General features: G+C 38.0%; 1 protein-coding gene across 2 annotated transcripts in view; it reads left to right on the top strand.

Moving 5' to 3' along the window:
* The window catches only part of ascc3 (activating signal cointegrator 1 complex subunit 3), a 484,134-nt gene that overhangs the window by 105,054 nt on the left and 353,454 nt on the right, over nt 1-25,626 (top strand). For both annotated transcript variants that reach the window (XM_069887454.1, XM_069887456.1), the window contains exons 11-12: nt 17,927-18,103; nt 20,685-20,756. In XM_069887454.1, coding sequence (XP_069743555.1) covers nt 17,927-18,103; nt 20,685-20,756 — 249 coding nt within the window. The remainder of the gene's footprint in view (nt 1-17,926; nt 18,104-20,684; nt 20,757-25,626) is intronic.

The raw sequence follows: 25,626 nt of genomic DNA, 5'->3' as shown, positions 1-25,626 counted from the left end.
AGGGAAAAAAAATTGAGAGAAAAGCCTCAGAGTCTTCCAAAATAAATCAATAATATTGGTAATTGAAATGCCAGGGTTCAAAAAGGTAGACATTATATTGATATAACAATATTGTTGGTTAAGCGAAAGATGTGGGTCAGTGTGCCTTAATTTGGCTCTTAATTAATGAAAGCATTTTTGATGCAGCAATCTCAGAACTGCAGCTTACCACTGTGTAGATCACAAGCCTCTGTCACAGGGCAAGAATTATGCCAATTGAATCAAATCAACATTAAACCATTATATAAATATTTCTTCTTGTAACTCATTTATAACAATGATAAAATTTGGTGTAAACAATGTAACATCTGTGAATCATAGATCTGGACTTTTCTCTCCCAAGTAGTCCTGCCCTAGCTCTAACCTATAAAAGGTTAATATTCCTTGTTTGCCTTCAAGATGTAATTTTGTGTGTATCTAACTTTGTTAGCAATGCCCTATGTTCAAGACCTTCATTGATGATCAAACTCTCATCCAAAAAACAGCCTATCTTTTCAAATTGTTTGTTCATTCTTTCAGTTACCCATAATTGCCTTGCCATGTTAATGTATGGTTTAGACCTTTTGTTGTCATCTGTGGAGGCAACTGAAGCAGTGGCATGTGATCAAAATTGACTAACCAATCTTGACTCAATTTCAAAAATCAACTGAGACACTTCTAACGACTTTTTCACCTTTGCCATGACTTCAACATCTTCACTGATCTCTATATAAAAAAATGAGTTGCCCACTGATTGGTGAAGAGAAATTATTTTTATGTTGCGAATCACTGTGCTGGGATGTTAAATTGACATGAACATGTGGAAGTTCAAGAAGACAACTACAGAATAAATGCAAGGCCATATTCTCAGTACATCTAACTTATCTGTCATTAACTCTACGAGTGTGAGCTTCTTTAAAAACCTCGAGAAATACTTACATTCTTTTTTTTTAAATATTTAGGCTCATGATATGGCCTTTATCCATTAGTTTGCAAAGCTCAAAAAGATCTTCAGATTGGTGTTGATTAGCAGGTGTGACCTATTTCTAGTTGTGCTGATTGCATTTTACAGCCTTCTTGCTCTTCAGCTGAACATCAAAATATTTGATCCATGAGTATTTTCCTATAAGTGACATTTAGGTGGCATGTTTTACTCTCTTCCAAATTGTGATGACATTTCTGGATTGTGATTGCTAAATGCTTTCAGCATTTTTAGGATTTCCTTAAAAGTAAAAAAAAATAATATTTTATTAAAATGGTGTGTGGAATCTTATCCAACTGCACACCATCTTACCTGACATTCGAGTTCTAAATCAGTTGAAATGTGACCACAATCACTGATTTGAAATAATTTGCAATAGCAGCCAGTATTTTCATCTTAATTCCATGGAATACTATACGGCTTTGGATATACATTTGTTGAATATGATCAAATGAATTATTTATTTTTTGCATCTCTATGAATGAAACTGTCTCTTAGCGCTTTGGCCTAATTTTGATCTCCTCTTAACACCTTTTGCTGTTCAAGCTGGGACATGTCTTTCACTCTCTCAAATATCCTAGTTCAAGAAAACCCCTTTCTTTTCTGTGTCATTCATTATGATGCTAGATTCTTCTTTGATCTTTCCTTTGCCAATTTGAAATTGGTGGTCTGTCCAGCCATTCTCAAATCCATTTCACTACTTCACCATGAAAACCTAACATCTGAACCTTCCAGAGTAACCTCCCATGTGGGACCTTGTCAAAGGCCTTACTAAAGTCCGCGAAGAAAACATCCACAGCTTTTCTTTCATCAACTTTCCTGGTAACTGTGACAGAGTATATAGAGGTGTTTGGGAGATAAATTGGGAAAGGTTTGTTGGAGCAGGTCATGCACAAACACTTTAAAACACAGAATTTTTGCAGGAGTTTTTGTAAGAGTGCTCAGAGACTCATGATGGACTGTTATTTGCAAAAGGCAACAAATGTAACAACATGCAGTGGCAGTTTTGTCTGCAAAACAGAACTTACTGCCTGGAAGGTCATGTGATCTTTGCAGGCAGAGAGCAGAAAAAAACAGGCTTTGCTCAGAGTTGGAGGGAGGGAGTGAGAGAGAGAGAGAGAGAAAGAGAGACTGACTGACTGACGGCTTCCCTGATGACCTACATCCTGCAAGAGGAGCATTCCCCGACCCTGGCTGCCACACGCACGCCCACGCACACACACCCCTCTCCCTCTCTCTTTTTCCACCTCCCTCTCTCTTGCCCCCTCCCTTTCACCCTCTCTCACACTCCCTCTCTCTGTTCCTCCACCACTCTCCCTCCCCTCTATCCCTCCCTTCCATCCCTTCCCCTCTATCCATCTTCCCTCACTCACCCCCCCACCTCTCTCTCCATTTCTCTATCTATCATCTGGTCCTTCTGCATTTACTACTCTACCCTAATGTGCTGTTAATGTGGCTCCTGGGAGAGGTGAAAAACCAAGTAAAACAACTTATAAAGATGAAGGCAACCCTGTCCTTGTGTGAGATTAAGTAACAGAAAGTTGCTGGGAAATACCTTCTCCCATGTATTCCCAGAATAATATGAATTATAATTCAGAATTTACTGTAATGAATCCACTAATGCTGGAGAGGAAATGCTCAGCAAAGCAATGAGCTTCTTTCTTTATTTTATGCATAGAGTTGATTGTGATGGCTTGAATTCTACTTTGGTTTCTACTTGATAGCACAACTGCTGAATCCAAATTTCAAGTGCTGAATTGCAAGAGTCCACTATATAGTTAAGGAGACACATTAGATTAATCTTACAAATTTGATTCTGAAAATTTGTTGAAGCCCTGAAGCCTTACAGGTAGCATAATTAAATGATATATCTATCAAAAGAAGTGCAGGTTGTGGCATATTATGGGAAGAGAGGCTTCAGTAAGATGAATTATATAGATGAAATTGATTGCGAGTGCCAGGTTTGGAGGGGTTGAGTTATCAGGAGAGATGGGATAGGGTGGGTCTGCTTATTTTAGATACCTTCACAACGCTCTGTCACAAGGAGATAGCCAACATCATAAATAACCTTTTTGTGAGGTTATATGATAGTAGGTTGGTGATTGATGGGTATTTTTTATTTTAATCTGCTATTCTGATTGTTTAGTTTTGTTTATTTAAGTAGCACATTTCAAACAACTTACTTTGACTAAAGTGCTGTACAGATCATAAATTATATATCAACTTAAGCAGCTATTTAAAGTGCAGCATAAAACAGATACTCGAGGTTCAGAATTGAACATACAACATTGTAACAACAATCACCTCAAAATGCTTGCGAAAAAATACAACTTCAACTTGGATTTAAAATAGTTAAAGGAAGGGGCTGATTTGATTGAGGGAGGAATGTTGTCCACAATTTGGGGGCTGCAATAGTGAAGGCATGATCTCCCCTGAGTTTGTGAATTGAGTGCTGAACAACCAAGTGCCCTAAATTGACCAATCTGAGGAATCTTGATGTGTAGTAGAGCATTAGGAAATCGGTAATGAAGGAGGGGCTAGTCCATTAAGGGCTTTGTAAACAAACTGGAGAACTTTAAAATGTATTCTGTGCCAGTGGAGGGAGGCCAGAATAGGGATGATATGGTCCCTCTTCTTGGCTTCTGTCAGGAGCCTTGCTGCAGCATTCTGTACAAGTTCCAGACGGGATAGCGACGACTGACTAATTCCCGTATATATAGAGAGTTGGAGTAGTCTAAATGGGAGAAAATTAGGGCATGGATAACTTTCCTGGGGTCTTTCAGTGACAGGAATGATTTGATTTTGGCAATAATGCAGAGCTGTAAAAAGCTAACTTTTACCAGTGCATTGACTTGTTTGTCAAACTTGAAGATGGAATTAAAATATCACACCAAGGGATTTGACATGTGGTTTATGAGGGGTGGATAAGTTACCAAGGGTACTGGAGATAATTTTGGTGGAGTGGGTGAAGGCAAATAGGATGATCTCAGATTTGCCTTCATTTAGTACAGGACGTTTTGAGCCATCCACCACTTTATGACCTCCAGACTGTCGTTGAGGCTGGTTATCTTTGCTTGGTCATTGGGTTTCAGGGGGAGATAGAACTGAGTGTTATCAGCATAGCAGTGGAAGCAAATGCTGTGTTTTTGGATGATATGGCCAATTGGTCAAGTGTTTCAAATGTGGTCATCTGATTCTGAGCAAGTTCTACGTATTTAAAAAATTGAAATATAATGCAAACAAATTAAATATGTATAGAACAGCTAAACATTAGTAAGCATTGACTAAAATGTTGTTTGCTCATGAAACTTGAGCTCAGGTTTGAGCTTAAGTTTGAATTGCAAACATTGTAGCATTTTAGGGATGGGATGCATTACCCAGAATTCCAGTGAGAAATCTCATCTTTTAGGTTAAATTATTTCTAAATTTTCAAAAGGTCAGGGGAAGGATGGTATTAAGGGTCAGATAAAGAGATCCAGAGGATCCACAGATAAGAGGTTGTTGCTTCCTGTGTGGACAAGAAAACAGATGTAGGGTGTGCATGCAAACTGTCCTTAGCACCATGGCAGAGGGAAGAGTTCAAGTGGTACAAGGAAAAAGAAATTTTGTCGTCATAGGGGATAATGGAGTTTTGGTGACAGGCATGGTTCTCTGCCTCAAGAATAGCCAGTGTTGCCTGCATATGCTACAGTTAAATATGCTTTCTCTTGCTTCAGAAGGATGTGTAGTGGAAGTCTTAGAGTTGTACAGCATAGAAATAGGTTCTTGTCCCATTGCATCAATGCCTATAATCATCCCCAACGACAGTGCCCTCCATAATATTTGGAATAAAGACACTTCTTTCCTTTATTTGCCTCTATGCTCCACAGTTTTAAATTTGTAATCAAAAATTTCACATGTAATTAAAATGCACATTCCAGATTTTATCAAGTTATTTGTATACATTTTGGTTTGACCATGTAGTAAATACAGTAATTTTTATACATAATTCCCTCATTTCAGGGCACCATAATGTTTGGGCATTTGGCTTCACAGGTGTTTGCGAAAACTCAGGTATGTTGAATTGCTTCATTGGTGCAGTTGTAAGAGAACTGGACTCTTTCTAAACTTTTGATCACCTTTGGAGTCTTTTGTTGCCATTTTTTAACAATGAGGACCAGGGTTGTGCCAATGGAAGTTAAAGAAAGTTAAAATACAGAGGCTACACTGCAAGATGCAAATCATTAATTAGCCACAGAAAAGATGGCCAGATTACAGTTTGTCAAGAGCCTTTAGAATTTTGGAAAAAGGTCTTATAGGCAGATGAGATTAACCTGCATCAGAATGATGGCAAGAGCAAAGTGTGGAGGCGTAAAGGAACTGCCCAAGATCCAACGCATACCACCTTTCCCATGGTTTGCAGTTTACACCGGAGCCTCTGTCTTTCTGTTCATTAAGTCTTCTGCGGACAGTAGTCATTGACACCTCCACATCTGCCTCCTGAAGAGAGTTTCTGATCTGTCAGACATATATTTAGGGATTTTTCTTCATCATGATGAGAATTCTTCTGTCATCAGTAGTGGAGGTCTTCCTTGGAAGACCAGCCCTTTTGTGATTACTGAGCTCACCAGTATGCTCTTTCTTCTTAATGATGTTCCAAACTGTTGATTTTTGTAATCTTAAGGTTTGGGAATTTTTTTGTTAGTTTATTCTTGTTTCTCAGCCTCATAATGGGTTCTTTGACTTTCATTGGGCCCTACTCTGGTCCTAGTGTTTAAAAATGGCAACTATAAAGATGATCAAAACCTTAGAAGCAAGCCAAGATCTTTTATACTTGCACCGATTAAGCAATTAAACATACTGAGTAATCACATACACCTGTGAAGGTAAATGTCCCAAACATTATATCACCCTGAAATGAGGGGACTATGTATAAAAAGTTTCTGAAATTTCTACATGGTCAATCCAAAATGTATGCAAATTATCTTGAATAAAATCTGGTATGTGCACTCAATTTCATGTGAATTGTTTAATTACAAATTTAAAACTGGAGCACAGGGAAAAAAATAAAGGAAAAAAGTGTTTTTGTCCCAAACATTATGGAGGGCACTGTATAATTATCCTATATTCCTGCATTAGTTCCATATTTTTCTGTGCCCCGCTCATTCAAATACTTATCAAGATGCCTCTTAAACCATGCAGGTGCCTACTTCACCTTCTTTGGTTGCTTATTCCCGAAACTGACTATTCTTTATATGAATAATTTATCCCTCTGGTCATAGACATACAACAGTACAGTGCTTAATTAGGTTCTTCGACCCTTGATGTCAGTGTTGAGAAGATGATTTGAAATTAAACTAAATGCCTGCTGCTTGCATATGATGCAAATTACTCAATTTCCTACATATTAATGAGTTTTTCAGGAAGGCTCTTAAATGCTACCACCAGTATCATCTGCTTCCGCCACTCACAGTCTGTTCTTAGCATCTGCCCCGTCGGTATTTAAAAAAAAAGTTCCTAATCTTGTTTAAACTCCTCCCCACTCCCTCCTCACTTTAAATACATCCCTTCCAGTGTTTGCACCTCTCATAATTTATAAACATCTCTCATTCAGTGTTACCTACCTTTATGAGATCCCCTTTAAATATCCTCCCTCTCAGCACAAATCTTGATCTTCTTGTTTTAGTCATCAAGGGGAACAGATAATGGCTAGCTACCCTATTGATGCCTCTCATAATTTTGTATTCCTCTCTCATGCTACCTTTCATTCTCCTTGACCCCAGCTGAAACAATGCATGAATGAATGAAGAATTTATTGTCATATTATTACGTGCTCCCGTTTTATTTAGTGTGAGTTCACTTGAAGGGCTAGCTTAGCTGTGGAAAGAGTGGGTGGCAACAGCTAGAACAATTTTGTTATTGATGCACCATCAATAACCCCAAAAGACTGAAGTTAAACGAATTGATAGGCTTTTATTATCTTAGAGCAAAAGTACATCTATGCTGCTCGACTATTCTGCACAGGGCAGGGGTCTGTGGAACATTCTGGAGCCTGTGGGAGGGGCCACAGGCACAGTCGGTCAATGGGTGTACCCAAACAGACAAACATACATACAGCCGAGTCAAATCACGTTTATTTGTCGTTCATACTATAAACCTTGCAATGATCAATGAAAAATGAGATAGCATTTTTCTGGACCATGGAGCTGGTTATTTATAAATATCATAAATAAAATAGTCTTAAATAACATATCACTTATAGATATCATGTTACATATATGCTCACCCTTTGTCTCTGGATTTCAGAAGCCTCACAGCTTGAGTGAAAAAACTGTCTTGTAATCTGGTTGTGAGGTCCCGAACACTTTGGTACCACTTCTTGGTTAGCAGGAGGGAGAACAGATTGTGGGAGGGATTTACCACAGCTACTTTGGAGAGGAGAAAAAACATTTGTTGCTTTTTCCAGGGACTCGGGTGGTGAGAGAGTCATGTGTGTAGAACACTGAATAAACTACACATTTTGACCAGCAGCCATCTCATTGAACATGGAGCAGGAATGACTCTGTGTGATAAAGGACAATTTGACTGATTCTCCCTGTCAGGAAAAGGAGAATTGCTGCATCAGATCGTGATCAAAGTAACGGTCATTTTGATTGACCCATAGCTGGGTTTTGGAAGCATCATGAAAGTCACACGCTTCATTTCCACTACACAAGGAAAAGGAGAGTTGTGACAACTATTCATATGAAAGGATATTTCTCTGAAAAGAAATTCAACAAGGATTCATGAGTTTTCAGCATTCCACTCACTCATTCTCTCCCATCTCCTTTATGATTACTTCTGTACATCAGTTTAAAACCCTACATTTCGACAATGGATTTGTAAGTCTGAACTTCGATATGACTTTCCAGAATCATGCTTTAGCTGTAACGGTTTGGGTATCTCTCTCTCTCTCTCTCACACACACACACACACACACACACACACACACACACACACACACACACACACACACACTCGCATATAGTTGAGTTTGATTTGACTAATGTGTTTTATTAATAGTTATTAATAAATAGTGTTTTTAAAAGAAAAATATAACACTGCCTTGGTGAATATCCATTGCCGCTTGTCTGCAATGTAGCAATATACATAAGTACAATGTTGTAATGTGGATTGCGGAGGGTCATGCGACCTCTCGTCTGGAACCTGGTGGGAATGTGGATTGTAGAGGGTCATGTGACCTCTCCATTTGGAACCTAGTCGGAGGTTGCCTCACCTTCCAAGGTTGGACTCTGCCCACCCATTGGTGCACACCTGATTATTGCCCTTTAATCACCAAGTGATTACCTGGGCCGGACTCTCCAGCTTACTGTACGAGAAAGTTTACCACGTGGAGTAGCTCTTTCTCTTTTGCTCTTCGGTCCTGAGATGAACCCTACTCCATCGAGTTTGTGAACAGTGGACAATGCTGGATTGTCGTTGCTAAGGTGTGCACTACACAGGGATCGGGGCTGTTGTATAACATGGACCAGAATGGCGGTTATGATTGTTGTAAGTCTGTACACAGTTGCCAGTACTGGCAGTGTGAAGTCTGATGTGACTGGGTTGTACTGTGCTTGTTTGACTGTCAGCTGCTAGTAGTGTTAAGTCTAATTTTCTGGTTTTTCTGTGTTTTGTGATTGAGAGTACTAGTTGCAATCCCCTTACGCATTTTAACAAAAATCCTTCCTGTGTCCAGGCTTGATGCACTTTGAACCCACCTAATTTTTCCATTCTCACCCAACAATTGGCACTGAATACAGGGTTCAAGGAGTTTTGGCTAGACAACTTTATTCAAACACCTGCTACGAGCAAAGCATGACCAAGGGACTCCACTGGTTGAATATTTGCTGCCATCTTCATCAAAGGTTTATGTATTACTTCATAAAACATTTAATTTTACAATTATAAACTTATTTATACTTTTATTCTTGTTTATATTATTTTTGAAAATTTATTTTCTTTTTTTTGCTCGCTTGAGGTTGCTTGAATTCTGGATACTGTTAGGTCTGCTTTGTTCATGAATGAGTGAGACAAACACCAGGCTGAGTCGAAATCAGGGTTCTTTGTTCTTTATTACCGGATTGTAACACTTGCGACCAACAAAGTTAGTCGGAGAATGCATTCTGCCGTTATCAGCAAAATGGTGATTTTTTATACCCTTGGATATGTGCTTAGAACATCATCATATCATTACTTGTCCAATGACTAAAACTGTTGCTATCCTTTCCCTGCTAGCTTCCTGCCTCTCAATCCATCAATGTCTCTCTTATCTTGTAAGTACAAGGATGCATTCACATCTTGTTACTGCCCCGTACATTCCCATCTCATGATGTTTTACCTTACAATACTAGGGGGTTTTACTGTACATAAAACACAATAACAAGAATTAACACACAGAGCACTGCAAAGAGAGAGAGGAAGAAAGATGATGGTAAGGGAGTCTAGGAAAAAAGGGCATAATGTCAGGATTTTAAAGAGAGATGCGAAGGAATTTCTTTAGCCAGAGAGTGGTGAATTTGCTGTAAATGTTAGAACCTCGTGCTTTTTTATTCTTAGTTAATTTTGTGCCTATCTCTTTCAGAAAAAGTATTGTTTGTAATGTTACCATAGTGACTATGATTGTAATATGTCATAATATCCATGCAGATTAAGAGCTTGCATCTCATTCTTCGATGAACTGTGAAGGAGATGTGAGCTTGAGAAATTTTTTCTTTGAATTAACCTTATTTTGTCTTATTTCTTCTTATTTTTTCTTGTATATCTCTTTAAAGTTGAATATTGTTATATCTTTAAATATAGCTGAATACTTTGTTTTTTCATCGTTATGACAATCTTAATACGAAGTTATGCAAAATGCTTATCCATTGTATCAATGAATTATAACTACATGAAGCTGCATTTACAAAGTTTGGTTTATTTGGATTCATAAGATACTAATTTGGAATATCTTCCCCATGTTTCCTTGAAGATGACACATTTTGAAATTAGGAAATACCAGAAACTGGAAAGTATCATCTATATTTTGATTCAAAGAAAATTAGAATTGTGAACTTTGTTTGAAAGAAAGGCTCGTAAAATTTTTTTGAAAGAACTCAATTTGTTAAGAGACAAGAAACATTCTGGCTGTAAAAATGGAATATTCCAAAAGCCTCTATAAGAACACGTAGATGAATTGCGCAATTTTAAAATTGAGCTAAAGTCTTGGAAGACACCTGCGACCTTGGAAAAATAAGATACAACTCTGGCAGGAAGCTAGAAGAATGTGCTCTTAAAAGTTATTATAAACACCTGATAAGAAAGGTGATGTGCAGAACCACACAAAGACAATTCAGAGAAGTTCTCTTAAAGGGACCAAGCAAGATACAAATTTGTTTACAGTTCCCAGGAATCAGGATAAGACAGGCTGTAGTGTGAAGAACCCAACAAGGATAAGAAGAAGTCTTGTCAGGCTAAAGACCTCGAGTTTACAGCTCCTGTCAAAGAACTGTTTGGTTGTGAGTAGAGCCAGCAAGGCGGACCGACAATGCTTGGCAAGAGATTGGAGCCAGCCACCGTAGAAGAAGCGGCTTCAACTACTAAGCAAGAAGAGGACACAATCGAGGGACTGCACGCCTCATTAGCTGACTTAAAGGTTAGTGGAACTGGAACAGATGAATGTACATTGCAAAGTCCCACTGGGGCTATACCAAGTGAAATGCAGAAGATAGAGACTCAATCAGCGGTATCTGAAAGTTCAGATGTGAATCCTGATTATAGTATTTACAAGGTTATGAGCACTGGAAGATCATCAAAGTCTTCAAAACCATCTAGAGCAAGTACAGCTTTGCATGCTTCAAACATATCAGCTATGCATGCTAAAGCACAAGTAGACTTGGCTACTGTCTGTGCACACCAACTGGTCGAAGGAAAGACGTGCTTTAGAACATATAGAAACTGAAATGAGGAATCAGCATCTAAGGCAAGAAGATGAAATGAAGATTCAGGAAGACAAACAAAATAGATTATTGAAGAGAGCATGAGGAACAAGGTGCTATGAATATGGCCAAAGTAAAAGCATTAGCTCAGGCTTCTATAAGATTTATCACTCAAATGAAATACCTAAAGGGCTTGCACCTAACATCCCAGCAGATCAATCGTTACTGCAGCCACAAGAAACAAATATACTCAAGCAAGGAACCATGGGTGTCGCTGCTAGTGCTCAAATGAGAATGACCAACTCTATGGAAAGTGCACAATATATGAATCTTCCCGAAAGGAGAGTATTTCAAAAAAGTTCAACCATGAGAGTTGATCATACTCAATCATTGATGTCTCTTCCTATTGCTGAAGAACCAGCGACAAGTCAAGGATCTCCACTAATGCCATCACTTACATACCAAGGATCCCCTTCAATGCCATCACTAACAACTCAAAGTCCTACACCTATGGCACCAGTTCAAGATCTGTATGTTCCATTCACAATAAAACAACCAGTCACAAGCCATGGTGGACAGGACAATATATTATCACTCATAGAAAAACAAAATTAAATTTCTGCTTTGTTAGCACAACAACAAGGTTCATACGGTTTACCTAAGAAGGAAATTCCAGTTTTTAATAGAGATCCATAGCAATATCTGACGTTCATGAAATGTTTTGAACATCACATTGAAAGTAATACTAAAAGCACTAGAGATCGTTTGTATTAACTGGAACAGTGTACTGGAGGACAGGTGAGGAGTTAGTCAAAAGTTGTCAATATATGAATCCAGAACGAGGTTTCAAAAGGGCAAAAGAATTATTGCATCATCATTATGGCAATGAACATAAAATCGCAAGGGCCACATAGACAAAATTCTTTCTTGGCCAGCAATTAAATCAGAGGACTCAAAAGCTTTACAAGCATATGCACTCTTTCTGAGAGGATGTAGTAACACAATGAGAAGTAGTGTACATTTGCCAGAGCTGAATTTGCTTTCTAATTTGTTGATTTTTGTCAATAAATTACCTTATAAACTGAGAGAATTATGGAGAACCAAAGCTGCAGAGCTTAAAATGATTCCTAGAAGGGATATCATTTTGAGGATGCTGTACAATTCTTGGAATGGCATGTATATATTTACACCTTACCAGCATTTGGAAACATTAAGGATACTTCAATAGTTCCTAAAGATGTAAAGAAGTCTAAATCATCATCTCAATAGAATCCAAAGGGAAATACCTTTGTTACTGATGTGTCATCTACAAGCACAAGAAAGAACAAAGAAACAAAGGAAAAGGAAGATCAGACTGTTCAGGAAAGCTGTTTATATTGCAAGGATAAGCATGCTTTAGAAAGATGTTCACGATTGGCGAAAAGGTCGCATGATAAGAAATTAACCTTTTTAAAGAAGAATGGAATATGTTTTGGTTGCTTGTGAAAAGGACACATCAGCAAAACATGTAATAAGCGACTCAATTGTGATATATGCAGTTTAAAACATCCCAAGTTACTGCATACTCAATGAAGTAAAGTTGAGAAGGAAGTCATACAATCTGAATCCAAGACTAATGTGACAGTCAAAGAGAATGCTTCAGCTTCAGTTCAGACAAACAGTGACAAAGCTCTCTCAATAGTTTCTGTACAGGTTAAAGCTAAAAAAGGGAGTTTCATACTGAAAGCCTACACATTTCTTGATCTAGGATGTACCGCCTCATTTTGTACTGTTGAATTAATTGATAAACTTAATCTTGATGGTAAAAGATCATAGATCTTGTTGAAGACAATGAATAATATAGTTTCAGATTTACAGATAGCCAAATTGAATAGCAATGAATTTTGCGATCTTCCAAGTGTATATACTCAGAAGACTATGACTGTGAATAAGGAGACTATCCCCTATTTGGATGATATCATATAGTGGGATTATCTAAAAGACATTTGCTTACCCAAGATTGATGCCAAATTCGAGATGTTAATTGGATTAGATGTACCAAAAGCTCTCGAACCTCTAGAAGTAATAAGGAGTCAAATAACAGACCTTATACTGTGAGAACATTGCTTGGATGGACAATTAACGGACCATTAGGAGGAAAAATTAATAATGATCAGGAGACGCTAAATGTAAAATCAACAGAATTTCAGTTGTGAAACTTAATGATCTGTGGGAACAATAGTTTAAAATTGATTTTCCTGAATGTCTCACAGATATTCAAGAACCTTCAAAGGAGGGCAATCAGTTTCTGGATTTAGTTTCAAATTCCATTAAACATGTTGATGGTCATTACTGTATAGCTTTACCTTTGAAGAAAAGAGAAATTTGTATGCCAGACAATAAAATAATTGCAGAAAAGCATATTCTGAATTTGAAGAGAAAATTCAAGAGAAAATTTTCTATTCATTTGGAATATAGCAATGTCATGTTGGACATGATAATCAAGGGTTATGTGGAAAAGGTATCAGAAGATATCTTGGAATGTAAAGATAGTAGAAAATAGTATTTACCTCATCATGGAGTTGTACATCCACAAAAGGAGAAATGATGCATAGTATTTGATTGCGGAGCATCATTTCAAGGAGTTTCATTGAATTTTCAACTCTTACAAGGCCTAGAATGAAACAGTACATTAATAGGCGTTCTGATAAGATTTTGTAAAGCACCTATTGTAATTGCTGTAGATATTGAAGAGATGATTCATCAAGTGAAAGTACCATCAGAAGGAAATTACAATAAAGATATGATTGAACACAGAATGACAGTTTTTATTTGCAGCAATTTCATCACTGAGTTGTGCAAATTTTGCTCTCAGGAAATATGCTGAAGATAATGAAGACCATTTTGTTCTAAAGCTATAAGCATCATCAAAATAATTTCTTTGTTGATTATTGTCTTCAGTGGTTTCAGAAACAGAAGCAATAGATCTTTATCATGAGTTCAACGAGATCTGTAATAAAGGAGGTTTCTTCCTTACGAAATGGATTAGCAACAGTCGAGATGTGTTGGCTGTTATTCCTGAGGATGAAAGAGCAAGGGAGATAAAACTTCTTGATTTGGATTGTGACGTTTTACCTGTTGAAAGAATTCTAGGGGTGCAATTCTGTTTTCAAATTCAAAATTGTTTTGAAAGAATGACCTTTGACAAGAAGAGGTATTCTTTTGATCGTAAGCTCAATATATGATTCTTAAGAAATATTGACACCAGTAGTATTAATAGCCAAGAAAATTCTCCAAGAATCGTGCAGAAGAAAATTTGGATGGGTTGAAACAATACCAAATTCCATTGCACAAGATTGGATGAGTTGGATTGTGAGTTTTAAAATGTTAGAAAGTTCTGAAGTCAACAGATATTTTAAACCAACAGATTTTGGAATTGCCACATTTGCTCAATTACACCACTTTGCTGATGCAAATAGTGTCAGTTATTTAGTACTGCAAAATAACCAAGAGCAAGTACATTGTGGATATGTAATGGGAAAAGCCATAGTGGCTCCATTAAAGCCAGTCACCATACCTCGAATTGAATTGACTATTTGATACATACATGAAAAAACAGGTCATGGTGATTGTAATCACGTGTTAACAGAACTGTGCCAGAAATATTGGATACTTGGTGCTTCCACATTGATCAAAAGAATTATGTCAAAATGTGTTAATTGTCAATGTGCAAATGCTAAACCTGGACAAGAAATGGCGGATTTGCAACAAGACAGAGTTTCACCTGATGAACCCCCATTTACAAACATGGGAGTTGATTATTTTGGTCCTTTGCAAGTAAAATGAAAAAGAAGTGTTGAAAAACGATACAGAGCTATTTTTACTTGTTTGGCTATAAGACCAATTCATATTGAAGTAGCGTCATTTCTTGATACAGACAATTTTATCAATGTTCTTTGATGTTTTATCACCAGACATGGTCAAGTAAAGGAATTAAGTTCTGATAATGGACCTAACTTTACAGGAACTCAAGTTGAGTTAGAAAAAGCAATTCAAAATTGGAATCAACATCAAATTCATGATGGATTACTTCATAAATTAATTAATTGGATATCTGTTCAAGAAGCAGATGGATACAAGTGCAGTTTATTGCGGATTTATTTTGGAAAAGATGGATTAAAGAATATCTTTCATTATTACAAGAGAGATAAAAATAGTCAAAAGCTAAATGCAATTTTGTATGCGAAGACATTGTAATTATCATGGATGATTCTACACTGAGAATTTCTTGGTTGCTGGGGAAAATCATGGATACAGTTTCAGACAAGTGCGGATTAAAACTAAGACTGGTTACTTAAATATCCTATTACTAAAATCTGTCTTTTACAAGAAACAAAAAGTTTTGATTTTTAATATTATACTTCCATATTTACTTTTGTATTTGTAATAGTAATTATTATATATGTCAATTATAATAATTAGGGGCTGAAATATAAAGGTTAAAACTTTGTGTTTTTGATTCTTCGTAGCTTTTGTGCCTATCTCTTTAAGAAAAAGTATTGCATGTAGTGTTACCATAATGACTATGACGTAATATGTCGTAATATCCATGCAGGCGAAGAGCTTGCATTTCATTTTTCGACGAACAATGAAGGAGACATGAGCTTGAGATAATTTTGATGAATTTGTCTTATTTCTTCTTGTATATCTCTTTAAAGTTAAATATCATTATAACTTAAAATATAGCTGAATGCTTTGTTTATTCATCATTATGAAAATCTTAATGCAAAGTTATGCAAAATGTTTATCCATTTTATTAATGAATTAAAGCTACATTTACAAAGTTTGGTTTATTGGATTAACAAGATAGTAATTTGGAATATCATCCCCACCTTTCCTTGAAGATGGCATGTTTTGAATTTAGGAAATACTAGAACCTGGAAAATGTTGTCTATATTTGCTACCACGGGCAGCTGTGGAGGCCAGATTGTTGGGTGTATTTATGGCAGAGATTCATAGGTATTTCAGTGCTTCAAATGTTATGGGGTGATGACAGGGGAGTGGGGCTGAGGGCAAGAATGGATCAACGCATGATGGAATGGCAGACTGGACTTGATGGGCCGAACAGCCTACTTCTGCTCCTATATCTTCGCGTCTAAATATAAAAGAATTAAGAATACATAACTATTCACAGTTAACAGGTTATGCAAAAATGTGCTCTGTAAGTATTGCAAAGAAATCTTTGGTGATCTTGGAATTGTGTTATGGTTAGGGTGAAATGAGTCTGATAACTTGAAAAATAAACTGTTCTTGAACTTACAGTTGTTGCATGTGTTGCTTCTGTCCCTTCTACCTGAAAGTAACAGGTGGAAGTGAGCATGGCCAGGGCAATGGCGATCTTTTGTGATGTTGGCTATCTTCTTGATGCAGCGCCTTGTGTAGTTGTTTTCAATGGGTATACTGACTCCAGCCCATCTCTACTAATAATCGTTCCAGTCCTGGCAACATCTTAGTGAATAATTTCTGCACCCTTTCACTGAGCAATAGCAAGAACTGCCCAAATAAAAAAAAATGGGCTAGGGAATGGTGGAGGAGGCCAGGATGGCAGGGACATGTAAATAAATGCAGGAAGTAAAGTGGGGGGGGGGGGGGGTTGGGAAAAAAAGAAAGGAGCTCAGAGGTGAGGGAGTGAGGGACAGAAGGCTGAGAGGTATGCACTGTGATAGAGGGAAAGAAAGGCTGGAGGGCAGGTAAACCAGGTGGGGAAGGGGTAAAGGAAGGAAAAGAGAAAGAAGAATGGGGCCAGAGAGTAAAAGGAAAGTAGTGGGGTGGATTATGCTGGGGAAAGAGGGTACTGGATATTGGAGAACTTGGTATTGATGTCACCTTGTTGAAGACTACCAAGACTGAATACAAGATTCTGCCTCACTAAATTATGTGTGGCCTCAACCTGACAATATATTAGGCTATGCCAGTGTGGCATTTGAAGTGGTTGGCTACAGGGAGGTACTTGCGAGCCGAATGGACATTGGAGAATTTGGAATCAATGCTTTCTTGTTGAAGACTACCAAGACAGAGTACAAGGTGCTGTCCCACCAAATTACATCTGGCCTCAACCTGACAGTACATTAGGCTGTTGAGAGGCATGCCAGTATGGCATTGGGCTGTAGAATTGAAGTGATTGGTCACTGGGAGGTCTTTGCTGTTTCAACGGCTAGAACAATGAACTGATCCCCCAATCTGTCTCCAGTCTCCCAAATGTAGGATGCATTAGGATGCATTAGGAATACTGGATGCAGAAGTAACCCAAACAAATTCACAGGTGAAGTTTTGCCTCCCTTGCAAGGACTGTTTGTGGTCCAAAATGATGATAAGGAGGGGAAGTGTAGGTGCAGATTTAGGACTTTGTGTGGTGCTCATGTTACCCACTGAGTTCCTCCAGCACTTTGTGTGTTGACTCTTGTTTATCATATTAAGGGATTGAATTGTATGTGTAAAAGAAAATTAACATTTATATGCATGTAATGGTCTAATTTTGTGGACCAATTTTTAGGGTAAAACTTAGGGGGTCAACTCTTACACGTATACTATTTCCTGCATCATTTGAGGTGTCATGAATTTGGATGGGCAGTGTGGGGCCGGGACCAGGTGGTAAGTCTGTGTTCGGGGTATTGAGAGTTTGGGAGGGCGGGTGGCTGGGACCAAGGCGAGAATCCACAGTTGAGCATTAGGAGCTTTGTGATCGAGTAGCCAGGCCAAAAATAGGGGGTTCATAAATTTTAATAATATTTAAACCATACACTGCAACGTTTTACAAGTTAATGTGAAGACAACTGATGTTAATTTGCTGGAGAGCACATAGTGTATGGGCTCTAGTTTAATACATTGGTAATTTTGGAAGATAAAAGTTGAATTTGAAGTATAGAAAAGGGTATCCTGAAAGTGGCTGTTATTTCTGAAATAGGCATGAGGTGCAATTATTTGATAATTTTTTTTTATTTTTTTTTTAAAGGTTGAATCCACACAAAGTATGATCAGAATTCTTGGTTTATCAGCAACACTTCCCAATTATCTTGATGTGGCCAATTTTCTCCATGTGAATCCATTTATTGGACTTTTTTTCTTTGATGGACGATTTCGACCAGTGCCTCTCAGCCAGACTTTCATTGGAATAAAAACGTCAAATAAGGTAAATGACATTTAAAATTTCCTGAAAAAATAAAATCAGAGGTTGTTTCTGACTGTTGAATTTCATGAATTTGCAACTCTATCTACTTGCAATGCTAGTTTCAAGGAATTACTTATCTGTATTCCCAGATCCTTCTGCCATGCTGCACAGTTTCCCACCATTTAATTCCTAACTTAGTTCATCCCCTCAAAATGCAACACCTCACACTTGTCCGCATATGTTCCATCTGCCATTTTACAGCCCATTTTTCCAGATGGTCCAGATCCTGCTGCAAATGTTGAGAACGCTGTCCAGTGCATCTCTATCTGCAAATTTGCTCATCAATTTTACTACATTCAGGTTATTGACGTAGATGACCAACAACAATGGACCCACCACCAATCCCTGAGGCACAACATATGTTACAGACCTCTAGGCAGAGAAGCTGTCCTCCACTATCTCTCTGGCTTCTCCCACAAAGCCAATGTTGAATTTAATTTACTTTCTCATCCTGGATACCAAGTGACTGAACCTTCTTGCCCAACCTCTCATGTGGGACCTTGTCAAAGTTCTTACTAAAGTCCCTTGTTCTACCCACATAGCCTCACTTGGATGATCCCTCAGGATCATCCTCTCTAAGTAATGTGGTGATGTTCTCCCCAATCAAAGCTGCAACTTCCCATCCATTCTTATTTCCACCACTATCACGCAAGCAGCTCTGCATCTTAGAACATTGAGCTGCCTATTCTTTTTTTAAATTTTTTTTTTAACTTTTCACACTGTCAACTATACTGACCAAAATACACACAAACATTTCCCTCTTGAATATGCACAGTGTCATTTTCTCCCCTTTTCCCCCTCCCTTCCCTCCCTCCTTCACCCCCCACCCTCCCCACCCACTCAACATTCAACATATATGATACATTAACCTCATTCTCTGTGATAGCTGTGAATTCACTAAGGATTTGACAAAGTTGCTCATGGTGGGCTTATGCAGAAGGTATAAATACATGAGATCTAAGGTGCAATTCATGTCTTCATTTGCCAACTTGTTTTTTAACATTGTATTTTATTGCTTTTGAAGAGAGTTCCCATTAACTTGCTGATTTTTTTTAGATCCATGATCCAGTTAGATAAATTTTAATATTTAAACCATACACTATGTAACATTTTACAAGTTAATGTGAAGATGACTGATGTTAATTTCCTTTGGATCATATCAAGATGGATAAATCTCTGGGTTTAGACCAGGTGCAAACCCAGAACATTGTGTTAAGGGATCTTGGAGGACCATAAAATTATGAGGGGCTGTGGCGGTGCACATCCTCGTGGCCAACTGGCCCCGCTCGTACTGCTTCACCGGCAGGGCAGCCGCGAGAAAATGGCGCAGTCAGGGGACCTCTATGCCTCATGGCTTAGGCCAGGGCGCATGCCTCATGTGAGCGTGGTTACGTCACCACCGACACGGGTGCAGAGCTCATGCCACCCTTAAAGGGCTTGCACGAAGTTTGAATAAACAGTTCATTTGAAACCTTCAATGTGGTAGTGGTGTATTTCATTCTGTGTAGTAGTCGCTCCAGGGCATAGAAAAGATAAATGGTGATATTCTCTTTCCAGGAGTAGGAGAATCCAAGACGAGAGCATAACTACAAGGTGAGAAGGGTAGGATTTAGAAAGGACGTGAAGGGACAGTTCTTCACTCAGTGGGTGGTGGATATGTAGAACAAGCTGCAAGACAAAGGAATAGAGGCAGACATGTTAGCTTTTAAGAATAACTCTAGGATTGGAAGAGTATGGGCCTCATGCGAGCAAATGGCCCTGCAATTCTGTACTCCCTTTTACTTAGGTAAAGGGCTCATTTCAACACACAGCATCTATAGGAAGTAAAAGCTAAATCACAATATGGGCCTGAACCTTTCGTCACAATTCTGCAAAAACAGCTAAACGACTGAATAAAAAAGTGAGGGAAGGAACACAGGATAAAACATAAGAGATAAGAAGTGGATCCCTGTGGAAGGCAAGAAGAGAAAGATGCTGAGAAGTGATAGGGGCAAGGGCAGAGGACCAAGAAGGGTAGTGCTCTGATAGGAGATGGAATGGAAGGAAGGGGCTGGGGAGTTGGAGGGAACAAGACAGAGAAGGAGGTAAAGAGAGAGAACGTTGGTTCCCTTTCTTCCTTCAACCTAAACAAATAAATTATGACATGCATTTACTGAAATGGATCAAAAAAGTATTTGCATTTTTAAAGCCCTTTTCAAAATATCCCAAAGCACATGAATATCTTTAAATCATTAATATGTCAAGAGATGCAATCTAGCAGCCTTGTTCCATACCATTAATGTGTGAATGGAATTGTTTTGGTCAAAATACTGTGCTTTTCATAATTTTAAAATGGGATTCCAATCCATACCTTATATGCTCTCAGTCTGTAAAACTGCTTGTAAATCAAATTTATAATATACCTCCCCTTTGGCTATTGAATACCATCCTGGTCTTTGAGATAAGAATAATTTATTTGCCAGTTTTATCCATCATTTTGGAAACTGGCAGGAAACATCGAACAACTTTTTAAAAAATCACTATTTATTTTCTTGATTTATAGATGCAGCAATTGCATGATATGGAAGAAGTATGTTATGAGAAGGTTGTGGCAAAACTGAAGGAAGGGCACCAGGTAAAGAATTTTCTTGTTGCAATTTTCTTTGAGTTTGCTTGTTTCAGTTGACAAAAGTAAAATGGGGAATAAAACTACTATCATTCCTCATTTTGTAAGTGCTAAATTATTTTTTTTTAAAAGTAACATTTATAAGTAATAAAATATTTTTCATTAATAATTTGTTTGTTAAACCAGAGCAAAATAAATAATTAATATGAAACGGACCTGCGTTCTCTTTTATCTATTTTTTCTTTATGCGCACATTTAGAGCATAGTAAATATACTTTCTAATAAATTAAAAATGCTACAAGTTAAAAGGTCAATGATCTATCCCCATACAGAAGATAGATAAACCTAAAATTCTCTCAATTGACCTGTAATAAAGCCATCTTCATATGTCATTCGGCAGTAGATAAGCAATTATTATAAGGTTGATTAGCGGCGCCATCTGTTTCATGTGTTTCAATTTTGCTGAGAAGATTGAACAATCCTACTCAAGATGTAGACATCTGCTTAATGCTCAGAGGCTGGTTTCTGGTGGGAACTTGGAGAACAGACCCAAAATTGTATATAGACCAAGGTAGAAATGAAAATTTTCATTGATTAATCTGTTGGTGACCAAAGTTTACTTTTTTTATGCCTGCAATTGCATTAGTGTTAAAAACCAATGTCAGGAAATAATCTGAATATGCCATTCACCATGTCAGAAATAAATTACAAATTATCAGTGGGGAATATTCATTCTCTTTGGTATTCATTGTTTCCTGACAACAGATTCCATTTTTAAAGTTTTAAGTATTTTAGAACTGTGGTATTTAACTTCATTTTCATAGCAGTGAAAAATGCTGCACAATAAAAAATGAATTTAATTTGATGAAGAGCACTCTTATTGACCCATGAGAAATTTGACCCATGGGTTTTTTATTAAAATTTTCATGAACGTTTAAGGTTTATGCTTCCAGTGTGAAACTCATCCTGACAATGCCAGCTATTCTACCCTTAAGGTGCAGTTTTCAACCATTCTCATCTGAAGCATAGCATTCATTGGTTTTGTGTAAAATCACCAACTTTGATTTGTGCTATTTCTCCTGCAATCATTTTAAAGGATGGCCACATTCAAGCTCAATGGTTTTGCCAGGCATGATACACTGCAGCTTGACTGCTTCCTTTCCAGTTCTTTATGCATAATATTGAGCCTGCCATTGCCTTTAATGGCACTTTTGAAAAAAAAACATCATTTCTAATATATATTTGTCTACAGTTAAGAGAATATAAAATGAAAATGGCACCACTGCCTGATCTGCTACAACAGCAATGCTGCTGTTGGTGCAGACCCAAAATCTGGAGACACAGCACTGCTCCAAAGAGTTCAACTGCCTAATACAAGTGCCAGGAGCTCAGTACAGGATTTAAGTGGAGCCTCTAAGTAAAATCCTGCAACCATGGAGGTCTGACCCAAGAAGGTGGTTCCTGTACTCGAAAGCGGCCACGAGGGAATGCAGACTACGGAGACAGCAGACCAGTGCAGGGCACCAGAAATGGGGAAAATGCCCCTTGAGAAAGAGAAGCAGACAAGATGACCCTACAGGACCCTGACCACAGCAGCGGACCAGCAAGTGGCAGGTGAACTCACACAGGCTGTGGGTGATTTGTGGTCGGGGACCCACACAGTCTGCAGTTTGCAGATATCAGAACCAAGATTCGAGAGGGTGCGACTTTGCTGAGGAAAAGAGGGGCTCCTGAACGGTCTCAGGCATTGAAAACTTACTGATTTTTTTCAGAGGTTTGGATCTGGTGCTCAGGATGCCAGTGAATCGAATTGGAGTCCATGTGGCTGCAAAGTTTGCAGGAGCACCACCATCAATCCATGGACACTCAGTGACTTTGAAGGACTCTCTTTTGCTTCTCTTTCTCCCTTTATGAAGGGGATGTTGGCGACAGTAATGACAACTCTTTGTCTGCCTTATGGAACTGGATGATGCACTAGGGAAATTCTATGCAGTTGTTAGAGTAGAGAATGCTTAAGGACCAAGTGTCTGTACCCTGTTGTTGATTTCTATGCTCTCATTCAAAATATTGTCAAGAAAGGAACTGCAGGCCAAGGAAGCCATATGGAAAGAGGGATGTAAAGACTCTTACCAATGAACTCAGGATTTATGGAGACCTAAGTTCTTTGAAATACAATGTGCATGTAGGATCTACTCCTAAAACAATATGGAGAAGACGTAGTTTGACCCAAAGGATAAATGTTGGGGTTGATAGAAGCTTGTGTCAGGTCTGTTGCATTTATAGGTTTTATTCATGAGAGTTGCAGTTACAAAGCAATATTGTTCTAAAAATTAAGTTTGTTCTCTGTGGTTACATATGGCCAAATAGTTTTAAGTCATTTTGATACTAAATGTGCTTTAATATGAAGTGATTATGAAACCAAATAATATCATTGATTGCTGTATCTTCTTATACTTTTTAAAATTTTTATTCTGTTGTGCACACTGCTTAGTCCTGTTGCCATATTTTTGATTCCTAAGTTCACACAATGTTCTTTTTCATGTTCTAATCTATACTCTTCTTTGTCTTTCTTTACATACCAACATCTGTAGCACCCTCTCAAGGCCAGTTTTCTACCTCTTTTACCTCTTAACCAAGTCTGGCTATAGCAAGACTCTGGTCAGACATTTTTCTCACAAAACTGATTTTGGGATTTAACTCTTGCTTGCCCGATACCTCTATTAAGACATACTGGCCACCACAATAAGGAAGAAAAGATAAGGGTACATTTGATTTCATGCTTCTACAAAGTTCAAACGCTCATAGATTTTGCGAGCCTAGCAGTGTAACGTGTGCAAGAGCTTCCTTAAATGACATCATGCCAGAAACATGCGACAAGAGCTTTTGCAGGTCTCCTTAGGCTCTTTCGCACAGCACATCTCTACTGCAGGTTATTTATTCCATCACCTTTTCCCTTTAGTCAAAATCGGTGCACCCTCCCCTTTTCTCAACCCTGGTGCTGCTGTTTTTCACGGTGCATGTAGTTGTTATGGTGCATATGTCCAATCTTAGAAAGGTCCTCCAAGTGGGCAAGGTGAAAGCAGGAGAATAAATGATTGATCTTGAAACGATTTGCATTATTTTGTCCAGTTAATGATCAATGTCGACAGTTGAAGCCTGAGATCTCTTCCATTTGCTCTTGATCATCAAATTGAATTTTTTGCTCGGACAAGCAGTGCACAAAAAAATGCAGATGGATGATTGCAAAAAAAAATTATAGTTTTGCTCCAAATCATTATTCTATGCCTGGAAGATTATTTGGGCAATAGGATAAAGTTCATGTTTTTTTTTAATTGCAATATCTTTTTTACCTGGTTTTTGGGGAAGGATGCAAATTTCTATACATTGAAAGGTGATAATTCTAGATGAAGCACGAAATGTATTAATGCTGCTTACACAGAGTTATGTACAGAGTTGAAAACTCCTTAAACCTGCCTAAATATCAATCTGTCTTTGCTCCTTTGAAAAGGTCCATAAAAACATAGTTGTAAGGATTAGAGTTTGATCAAAAGATTGGGATAATTTTAGAAACCAGCAAGGGCTGTGTGGTTTTATACGAGAAATATAAACCACATAGCTTTTTTATCTGCACATACATAATTAGAGGGAGAATAGCTCGGGTAAATATAGGATAAGACTGGGGATTTTATAATGGGAAATAAGGAAAATACACGGTGTTTTGTATAACCCTAGGAACATCCTAATAATGGTGGAAAAAATTGAGGCAAAAGAGATGAGGGAACTTAATCTTAGTCTTCAGAGAAAGTGCAATGAAGATGTAGTGGACAAGGGTCAAAATGGAAAGCCCAAACTTAAGAAGGAGCCCAGAATAAACAATAGGTGAAAAGTTAATCATAATAATGGTCAAACTAGGATTCCAGCATCTTACCATAACAAGCAGCGTGGGAAAATCATTGTATAACTGAGCAGTAAAGAGAAAGAGGATTTGATTTTATTGAGTTTTTGTTTGAGAATGAAACTGGCTGAGTGAAAGAAAAGAACTGGTAAGTGAAGTGCATTTAGATTTACAGACATTTTATTAGGCATTACAAGGTTAATGCCTAAAGCTTTTTGTGGTCATATTAACAACTATGAATCAGGATGAACAGATTGACAAGCTGTAACAAATGATTCCCTGTCCCAAAATTGAATGTGGTTGAATATTTATTGTTTTTTACCTCACCTGCGAAGTGCCTCGGGCTTGTTTTGCCTCATCAAAGGTGCTGTATAAATTTTTTAAAATATTTTTAAAATAAAAAATGTATATTTTTCATATTTAACATAACATAACATAACAATTACAGCACGGAAACAGGCCATTAGGCCCTTCTAGTCCGCACCGAACCAAACACCCCTCTCTAGTCCCACCTCCCTGCACAATGCCCATAACCCTCCATCTTCTTCTCATCCATATACCTGTCCAACCTTTTCTTAAATAATACAATTGACTCCGCCGCCACTATTTCTCCCGGAAGATCATTCCACACGGCTACCACTCTCTGAGAAAAGAAGTTCCCCCTCATGTTACCTCTAAACCTCTGCCCCTTAATTCTTAACTCATGTCCTCTTGTTTTAATCTTTCCTCCTCTTAACAGAAATAGTCTATCCACATCCACTCTGTCTATCCCTTTCATAATCTTAAATACTTCTATCAAATCCCCTCTCAACCTTCTACGCTCCAAAGAATAAAGACCTAATCTGTCCAATCTCTCCCTATACTCTAGATGCTTAAACCCAGGTAACATTCTGGTAAACCTTCTCTGCACTCTCTCCACTCTGTTTACCTATAATTAGGCGACCAGAACTGCACACAGAACTCCAAATTAGGCCGCTCCAACGT

The sequence above is a fragment of the Narcine bancroftii genome, chromosome 6 (assembly GCF_036971445.1).
Source record: "Narcine bancroftii isolate sNarBan1 chromosome 6, sNarBan1.hap1, whole genome shotgun sequence".
Taxonomy (NCBI): Eukaryota; Metazoa; Chordata; class Chondrichthyes; order Torpediniformes; family Narcinidae; genus Narcine; species Narcine bancroftii.
The sequence above is the reverse complement of the archived record's forward strand: the minus strand, read 5'-3'. Positions and strand labels throughout refer to the sequence as shown.